At 46.4% G+C, this 9457-nt stretch overlaps 1 protein-coding gene across 2 annotated transcripts in view; it reads left to right on the top strand.

Moving 5' to 3' along the window:
• Positions 1–100: 100 nt before the first annotated feature.
• Positions 101–9457, top strand: part of EIF3CL (eukaryotic translation initiation factor 3 subunit C like) — a 43317-nt gene continuing 33960 nt past the window's right edge. Inside the window, exons 1-8 of one of the 2 annotated variants that reach the window (XR_010110203.1) lie at positions 101–795; positions 934–1064; positions 2980–3045; positions 3188–3377; positions 3600–3725; positions 3915–3969; positions 4098–4207; positions 4586–4713. Coding sequence is in view for 1 of the 2 variants with exons in the window: in XM_055099554.2 (XP_054955529.2) it covers positions 3231–3377; positions 3600–3725; positions 3915–3969; positions 4098–4207; positions 4586–4713 (566 nt within the window). In the remaining variant the exon portion in view is untranslated. The remainder of the gene's footprint in view (positions 796–933; positions 1065–2979; positions 3046–3187; positions 3378–3599; positions 3726–3914; positions 3970–4097; positions 4208–4585; positions 4714–9457) is intronic. The other variant, XM_055099554.2, reaches the window with a different exon arrangement.

Genomic DNA, 9457 nt, shown 5'->3' with positions numbered 1-9457 from the left:
ATTACAGGCAGGTGACACTGTGCCAGGCTAATTTTTGTATTTTTTAGTAGACATGGGGTTTTGCCATATTGGCCAGGCTGGTCTCGAACTCCTGACCTCAGGTGATCCACCCACCTCAGCCTCCCAGAGTGTTGGAATTACAGGAGTGAGCCACTGTGCCTGGCTAGCATTGTCTACTTTTTTTTTTTTTTTTTTTTTTGAGATGGAGTTTCGCTTTTGTTGTCCAGGCTGGAGTCCAATGGCTCGATCTCGGCTCACCACAACCTCCGCCTCCCGGGTTCAAGCGATTCTCCTGCCTCAGCCTCCCGAGTAGCTTGGCTTACAGGCATGCACCACCACGCCTGGCTAATTTTGTATTTTTAGTAGAGATGGGGTTTCTCCATATTGGTCAGGCTGGTCTCGAACTCCCGACCTCGGGTAATCCGCCTGCCTCGGTCTCCCAAAGTGCTAGGATTACAGGCGTGAGTGAGCCACCGCACCCGGCAGGATTATCTACTTCTATACTATTAATGCCTATTAATGCTGTAATTACACGCGTGAGCCACTGCGCCCCGCCGATCTTCGTGTTTTAAATCCCGACACCAACGCGCGGTAGGATTCGCGACGCCTGCAGCCAAGGTCTCAGCGCCCGGTTCCCTCAGGCTTGTCCCCGCCCCCTTATGGCGCGAAGGCCACTGGGACTTGTAGTCTCCCAGTGTAGTTAGTCGGCGCTTCCCGGAAGTGACGCGAGGACCCGCCTTCTCCCTCGGCGTTTCTGCTGTCAGGGCCCTGCGGTGTGACTCGCGGGCTCAGCTGGTTGGTATTTTTTGGGCCCCGTGCTTCGTGGTGGGAGACCCAGGTCGAGGTCCGGGTGGGGCCGGTGAGGGGTTGGGCGTCGGGAGGTGTTGGCTCGGGCCTCTTCGCGTGGCCGGTGACGCCTTGGCTCCCCCGCAGGTCCGGCCGTAGCACCTCCGCGCCGTCGCCATGTCGCGGTTTTTCACCACCGGTTCGGACAGCGAGTCCGAGTAGTCCCTGTCCGGGGAGGAGCTCGTCACCAAACCTGTCGGAGGCAACTATGGCAAACAGTGAGTTGCGGGGGCTGTGGCTGTGACCATTCTGGGAGTGCGGGGTTAGGCAGGCTGTGGAACGCAGTGCACATGGGAGGGATGGAGGTGAGGGCGGGGAGAGTGGGTTTGGACAATGACCAGAGTTTGCAGGATCGGAGCGGTGTTGGAGAGAGACAGCCTTAGAGGGCTGTGATAGCCGGTAGCCACCCACCAGGCACAAGGGATAGAATCACAGAGGTTTCCCAAGCCAGATCTGTTGCATCAGCTTCTTAACTGGCCTTAAGTCTACAGCCTCTACCTGTCTCCTCTCATTTTACCGCCGAGAAGTGCTTAGTGGCTTCTCACTGCTCACAGAAGGAAATGCAAAATGCTTGATTGGTATCTGGGAGCCCCCTGATGCGACTCTGAAGTCTGGTCACCTGCTGTGTACGCAGGTGCTTAAACATTTTATATGCCTGTTCACCTCTACGTAAATACCCGTCCGCCATTTCTGTACATTAATTTTTTTTTTTTTTACCCTTTGGAACAATAGAATGGTTTTTCTTTTTCCTTTTTTTTTTTTCTTTTTTTGAGGGGTCATAGCTCACTGCTGCCTCGACCTTCAGATCTCAAGCGATCCTCCCACCTCAGCCTCTCAAGTAGATGGGACTACAGGTGCACGCCATCGCAGCAGGCTAATTGTTTTTAATTTTTTGTAGAGAAGGTGTCTCACTGTGTTGCTTAGACTGATTCTGAACTCCTGGGCTCAAGTGAACCTCCCGCCCAGCATTCTAAAGTGTTGGGGTTACAGGAATGAGCCACTGTGCCCCACTGGAATGGTGTTTCTTAAACATCTGCCACGTTTGTGCTACTGTTTTAAAAGTATGTATTGCACATGTATATGCCAATATGCATATGGTTTCATATCACTTCCCCAGGTGGAAACCAGTGTCATTTGCCATAAAATACCAAATAATCCAGGCTGGGCAGGTGGCTCAAGCCTGTAATCCCAGCACTTTGGGAGGCTGATTATTTGAGGTCAAGAGTTTGAGACCAGCATGGCCAATAAGGTGAAACCCCGTCTCTACTAAAAATACAAAAATTAGCCGGTTGTGGTGGCACATGCCTGTAACCCCAGCGACTTAGGAGGCTGAGGCAGGAGAATCTCTTGAACCTTGGAGGCGGAGGTTGCAGTGAGCCGAGATTGCGCCATTGCACTCCAGCCTGGGCGATAAAAGCAAAACTCCACCTCAAAAAACACCGCTAAAATAATCCAAAAAATAATAAAAAGGGAAAAGAGGCAGGCAAGATGGTGCATGCCTGTAGTCCCAACTACTCTGGAGGCTGAGGTGGGAGGATCCCTTGAAACTCAGGAGTTGGAGGCTGCCTGGGCAACATAGTGAGACCTTATCTCTTAACAAACCAAAAGAGTAGAGATACTGTTGCTGACTGTGAGCCTGTGGTCTGGTCTTATTATCATAGAAAAATACTAGCAGTGGAGGTGTTAATACCATTGAGACTTTCTCCTTGCTGTTGGCCTCTCATACTTTGGGAAATGTTGCTAAGATCTAGTTTAGGTACCACCTCCCTAAAGCCTTTTCTGTTCATTATAGCTCAAGTATCATTTTTCTCTACCTCTTTTTTTATTCATTACTTCTGTGGTGACTTGCGTCTCTATGTCATTAGTTACACAGTAAATTAGCACTTTCATTTGTTTTTGAGAGGATAGTGAATGTCATCTTTGTGTTGCTACAACACTGAGCAAAAAGCCTTACTTAGTGTACACTTAAAAGATTGAGTTGTATATGAAGTGGCCCTGAGGAGGAGTCAAAAAGAGGATGGGTGTGGTGTGGATGGCCTGGATTACTTAGTTCTACCTGTCCTGAGTAGGGAAATACGGATCTCTTGGAAAGACTGGGAAAGGAGGTTAATGGCCTCTGTTCCTTCCAAACAGGCCATTGTTGCTGAGCGAGGATGAAGAAGATACCAAGAGAGTTGTCCGCAGTGCCAAGGACAAGAGGTAAAGCCATGGCGAGGCTGGGTGATGGGAGTCTCTGGGAGCAATGAAGCTGTGGGGAGGCTGGGTGATAGGAGTCTCTGGGAGCAGTGGTGAGTTTTCCCTCAGTGGGCACGTTCAATGTGGTATCGGGCTCCCAACCCAGGTTTGAGGAGCTGACCAACCTTATCCGGACCATCCGTAATGCCATGAAGATTCGTGATGTCACCAAGTGCCTGGAAGAGTTTGAGCTCCTGGGAAAAGCATATGGGAAGGCCAAAAGCATTGTGGACAAAGAAGGTGTCCCCCGGTTCTATATCCGCATTCTGGCTGACCTAGAGGACTATCTTAATGAGGTGTGATGCCTATATTTATTACCACCACTTATTCATGGTTTTGTACTTTTAGTGGTGGGATGTATGGGATCTTTTAAAAATAAGCTAACAGATGTAGTTCATAAGTAGTACCAGCGGTGTTCCAATAGCAAGACTCAAAAGTGGAGAAGAAGCCTGGAGTTTAGGAAATGTTACTTAGTTTCAAATCACTGTTCTCTGTTTCTTTCCTCTTCTTCCCTTTAGCTTTGGGAAGATAAGGAAGGGAAGAAGAAGATGAACAAGAACAATGCCAAGGCTCTGAGCACCTTGCGTCAGAAGATCCGAAAATACAACCGTGATTTCGAGTCCCATATCACAAGCTACAAGCAGGTGGGGAGGCTGGAGGCACACTTACCGAACTGGGAACAGTGACCCCGTGACTGAGGCCCAAAGATGGAATTGCTAGTGGGAGGTGTGACTGGAGCAGGAAGATGACAGAACTGTCTGGGGTGGAGGGGTGGGGTGGGCTGATGGCTGGAGAGCATCCATGATTGTTCTCTCACTTCCCTCTCTGTCCAGAACCCCGAGCAGTCTGCGGATGAAGATGCTGAGAAAAATGAGGAGGATTCAGAAGGTGAGCAAAAGAACCTTTGTTGCAAATAGGAAGTCCAGAGTTAGTGCTGCCCTTGGCCTGGTTTCTTGGCTGCCCTCCAGTCTGGCTTTTCAACATTCAGGATCTTTTTCTCCCTCCATTACCACTAGGCTCTTCAGATGAGGATGAGGATGAGGACGGAGTCAGTGCTGCAACTTTCTTGAAGAAGAAATCAGAAGCTCCTTCTGGGGAGAGTCGCAAGTTCCTCAAAAAGATGGATGTAAGAGCCAGGGTTAGATGGATGATTTCCTGCCAGAGGTAGTTCCTGAGTCCCTGGGGGAGAAAGACAAGACTCAAACCCCTAGGGTTGGGAGGGGTGGAATTTAGTGGAATTGAGAACAAGCTTCCTCTTACATCAGAGCAGTGGGCAAACAGGGATCTGGGCCCAGCTCTGCCGGGGGAAGCTGTGTGTGTTCCTGCGGCCAAATTGCAGCATCACTCTGGGACTTGATGGTGAGTCCCAGCCCTTGGTATCTTGATTCCATGAGTAGCTGCTCTTGTTCTACTCATGAAAATAAATCTCAAACATGCGTTAGTAAGGAGGAGACACCAGTCGATCTCCCTATCTTCTTGCTGATCCTCTTTTCTTCCCTCTAAGGATGAAGATGAGGACTCAGAAGATTCCGAAGATGATGAAGACTGGGACACAGGTTCCACATCTTCCGATTCCGACTCAGAGGAGGAAGAAGGGAAACAAACCGCGCTGGCCTCAAGATTTCTTAAAAAGTAAGGAAAGTAGTGGGACCTAGGGTTACACTGGAACTGGTGGAAAGCTCCTAATTGTCTGGAAGGTTATTGATTCTTCCATGGAGTCCTTTTAGGTTGGAGCAGCCAACTATTAGCATTTTACAGTAGGATCAGAGAGTCAAGTACATTAGTTGGCTAAAGTCACGAAGCTAATGTGTCCTAAAGATGAGAATTGAAGGCTCCAGAGTCCAAATATTTACCCACAGCCTTACTCACTGCGTGTGGATTGGGTGCAAATCTCACTTTGGCACCCGATACCTGTGTGACATTGGACAAACTACTTAGCCTGTCTAATCTTCAGTTTTCTCATCTGTAAAATAAGGCAGGGAACCCTCCCTTCCAGAATAGCTGCAGGAATACAGGGAGGTGTGATGTAAGAAAGTAGTTCATCTAGGACTGACGTGTGGTGAGCCCTCAGTGTGCGTTGCTACTGTGTTACCCTTCCTGATAACTTCTTAGTACACATACAGCGTACAGACTGCCGCAAGTGTTGTTCATGACCTTTACTGGGACAGTCAGAATAGGGGAGGATCCCAGTGTGGATTCTGTCTCCCAGCCTTTATGAGCTGTACGACATTGTATAAGTTACTTGACCTTAAGTCTTAGTTTCTCCCTTTGAAATAAAAGTGATACCTGCTCTTTTGTATCCCATGGGAGTGAAATCTCAAGCTCACTAAAAATAGCGCTTTTATTTATTTTTTCTTAGCCAGTTTGCGCAAACTACAGATAAAAAGTGCTTTTTTTGAGACAGGGTCTCGCTCTTCCCAGGCTGGAGTGTAGTGATGCAATCTTGGCTCACTGCAACCACAACCTCTTGGGCTCAGGTGATCTTCCCACCTCAGGCTCCTGGGTAGCTGGGACTACAGGTACACTCCAGTACATCCGGCTAATTCTTGTGTTTTTAATACAGACAAGATTTCACCATGTTACCCATGCTGATCTTGAACTCCTGGGCTTAAGCGATCCTCCCGCCTCAGCCTCCCAAAGTGCTGGGGTTATAGGCGTGAGCCACTGCACCCAGACAAATAGTACCCCTTTAATGGGAAGATTATTGCTCTCGAGGTTGCTTTCCTGTGTTTAAAAGTTGTGGTCGTGCTGCTTTAGGGAGGTAGTGAGTTTCCAGCCCTCTAGAGGTCTAGAGAGGCTGAACAACTTACTTGGTGGGCATTTTGTTGAGAAGGCCTTTTTTGTCCAGTGCTTCAGGGAACACTGGTCAAGGTCTGGGCCACATTGTCTATCACACCCCTTCTTGGAGGGTTTACAACCACCTCTGGAAAGTTCCATGAGAATAAATATACCTAACTTTGTTTTATTAACCATCTCAAAAACTTGCTTGATCATGAAACTCGTTTTTTTAACCTGTTGACATCTTACAGAACTATCAGTGTTACTATTGGTTCAGGTCTTTTATATCTACTGTACTTTGTGTTTTTGTCTTTGAATAATTGTGTATTGAAGTCTCCCATTGTGTGGACTCTGGTGTGTGATGTGCACTGCACATGTGTGTTACACAAAGGCTCCTGTCTGAGGGAGCAAATGGGGCCTAAAATTAAACTTAAGACATCAAGGCTGGGCACGGTGGCTTACGCCTGTAATCCCAGCACTTTGGGAGGCCGAGGCGGGCAGATCACGAAGTCAGGAGATCGAGACCATCCTGGCTAACACAGTGAAACCCAGTCTCTACTAAAAATACAAAAAATTAGCCAGACATGGTGGCCGGCGCCTGTAGTCCCAGCTACTCGGAAAGCTGAGGCGGGAGAATCGCTTGAACTGGGAGGCAGAGGTTGCAGTGAGCCGAGATCGTGCCACTGCACTCCAGCCTGGGCGACAGAGCAAGACTCTGTCTCAGAAAACGAAACAAAACCAAAAAAACTGTAAGACTATAAAGCTATACTTTTATAAATACAGACTCAAAAGTTCTTAACAACATAGTAGAAAACCAAACACAGCAACATACAATAAGGATTATATGGGAGCACCCTCTCCTTGCCTGTAGGGGGATGGAGGATGGGTGGGCTCATCTCCCAAAAAAGTTTTTAAAAAAAATTTAATAACCAAGTAGGATTTATCCCAATAATAGAAGGATGTTTTAATATGAAAATCAACTAATATACTATATCAATAGAATAACAGACAAAAGCCGTAGAGTCATCTCAGCAGATGCAAAAAAAAGCATTTGAAAAAAATCCTAATATTCTTTCATGATAAAAGACTGAAGCTAGGAATAGAAGGGAGCTTCCCTCTACCTGATAAAGGATGTTTATGAAAAGGACGTTTCCTGTCCTTTTATTTTTAACTCTGCCATGCTGTATGATTAAGAGTGTTTTTTGGCTGGGCGTGGTGGCTCACGCCTGTAATCCCAGCACTTTGGGAGGCGGAGGCAGGCAAATCACAAGGTCAGGAGTTCGAGACCAGCCTGGCCAACATGGTGAAACCCCATCTCTACTGAAAATACAAAAAAATTAGCCCGGTGTGGTGGCCTGCACCTGTAGTCCCAGCTACTCATGAGGCTAAGGCAGGAGAATTGCTTGAACCCGAGAGGCGGAGGTTGCAGTGTGCCGAGATCGCGCCATTGCACTTCAGCTCTGGGCAACAGAGCAAGACTCCGTCTCAGGAAAAAAAAAAAAAAAAAAAGAGTGTCTCTTAAGCACAGCTAGGTTTTTGGTTTGTTTTTTTTTAATCTCATAAAATCTCTGCTTTTTTTTTCTTTTATTGTGATACATAACATTTCCCATTTTAACCATTTTCAGGTATAAAAATCAGTGGCATTTAGTACGTTCACATTGTGCAATGACCGCCAGAACTTGATCTCTGCTTCTCTGGCAATTTAGTTCATTTACGTTTATTATAGTTATTTACATATATATGATGGTTATTTATATATGTGTCTACATAATTAGTTTTTATCAAGATGGAGTCTTGCCCTGTTGCCCAGGATGGTCTCGAACTCCTGGGCTCGAGTAACCCTTCTGCCTGGGCCTCCTAAAGTGCTGGGATTACAGGCGTGAGCCACTGCGCCCAGCCTGTTGTGGTTATCAATGTATTTATTCTTACCATTTTATGATATCTTATACTTTCTGTTTATCCTCTTTATTTTAAATTTTGTAATAGCTTTATTGAGGTGTAAATGACATACAATAACTGCTCTTGTTTAAAGTTTTTTTTTTTTTTTTTTTTTGAGACAGAGTCTTGCACTGTCGCCCAGGCTGGAGTGCAGTGGCGCAATCTCGGCTCACTGCAAGCTCCACCTCCCGGGTTCACACCATTCTCCTGCCTCAGCCTCCTGAGTAGCTGGGACTACAGCCACCCGCCACCACGCCTGGCTAATTTTTTGTACTTTTAGTAGAGACAGGGTTTCACCATGTTAGCCAGGATGGTCTCGATCTCCTGACCTCGTGATCCACCCGCCTCGGCCTTCCACTAAGTGCTGGGATTACAGGCATGAGCCACCGCACCCGGCCTTAAAGTTACATTTAATAAGTTGTGACATATGTTTACACCCATAGAACTCACCACAATCAAAACATAATATCCTAAAAATTTCACACCTAAACATTTCCACCTTCCCCTTTGTAATACTTCTCCCTGCCTCAGTTTCCTCACCCTATCCCTGGGCAACCACTAATTTGCTTTCTGTCACTAGGTAAGTTAGCATTTTCTAGAATTTTATGTAAATGGAATCAACGGTATATAATTTGGAGGGGGTAGTTTCTTTCATCATAATTATTTTGAAATTCATTCTGTCTTCTAAAGATTGGGCATCTCTAATTCCAAAGTCTGAAACTTCTGGAGCACCATAAGTGGACAATTCCACATCTGACCTCATGCGACAGGTTGCAGTCAAAACTTTGTTTCATGCACAAAGTTATTTAAAATACTATGTAAAATTGCCATCAGGCTGTTTGTATAAGGTGTAGATGAAACACACAAATTTCATAGTTAGACTTGGAGCCCTTCCCAAGATACCTCATTATATATATGCAATTATTTGAAATTTGAAACACTTCTGGTTCTAAGCATTTCAGATAAGGGATATTCAGCCTGTATTTTATTTTTCTTTTATTTGTGTGTTTTTTGTTTTTGTTTTTGAGAAGGAGTCTCACTGTGTTGCCCCGGCTGGAATGCAGTGGTGCAATCCTGGCCCACTGCAACCTCTGCCTCCTGGGTTCAAGTGATTCTCAGGCCACAGCCTCCTGGGTAGCTGGGACTACACGTGAGCACCACTGCGCCCAGCTAATTTTTATATTTTTAGTAGAGATGAGGTTTCAGCATGTTGGCCAGGCTGGTCTTGAACTCCTGGCCTGAGATGATTTGCTCACCTCAGCCTCCCAGAGTACTGGGATTACAGGCATGAGCCCCCACACCTAGCCTACATGTATTTTCTCATCCTCTTTTTTTTTCCCCGTTTCTAGTTATATATATTTTCTTATTATTCATTTTGTTTTTCTCTGCTGGTTTGGGAGTTAGACATGCTATGCTTTTAGAGGTTATCCTTGAATTTTTTTTTTTTTTTTTTTTGAGACAGTAGCCTGTTGCCGAGGCTAGAGTGCAGTGGCGCGATCTCGGCTCACTGCAAGCTCCGCCTCCCGGGTTCACGCCATTCTCCTGCCTCAGCCTCCTGAGTAGCTGGGACTACAGGCACCTGCCACCATGCCCAGCTAAATTTTTTTGTATTTTTAGTAGAGACGGGGTTTCACTGTGTTAGCCAGGATGGTCTCGATCT

This window comes from Pan paniscus, chromosome 18 (assembly GCF_029289425.2).
Source record: "Pan paniscus chromosome 18, NHGRI_mPanPan1-v2.0_pri, whole genome shotgun sequence".
Classification (NCBI taxonomy): Eukaryota; Metazoa; Chordata; class Mammalia; order Primates; family Hominidae; genus Pan; species Pan paniscus.
This window is presented reverse-complemented; position numbering and strand designations above follow the sequence as displayed.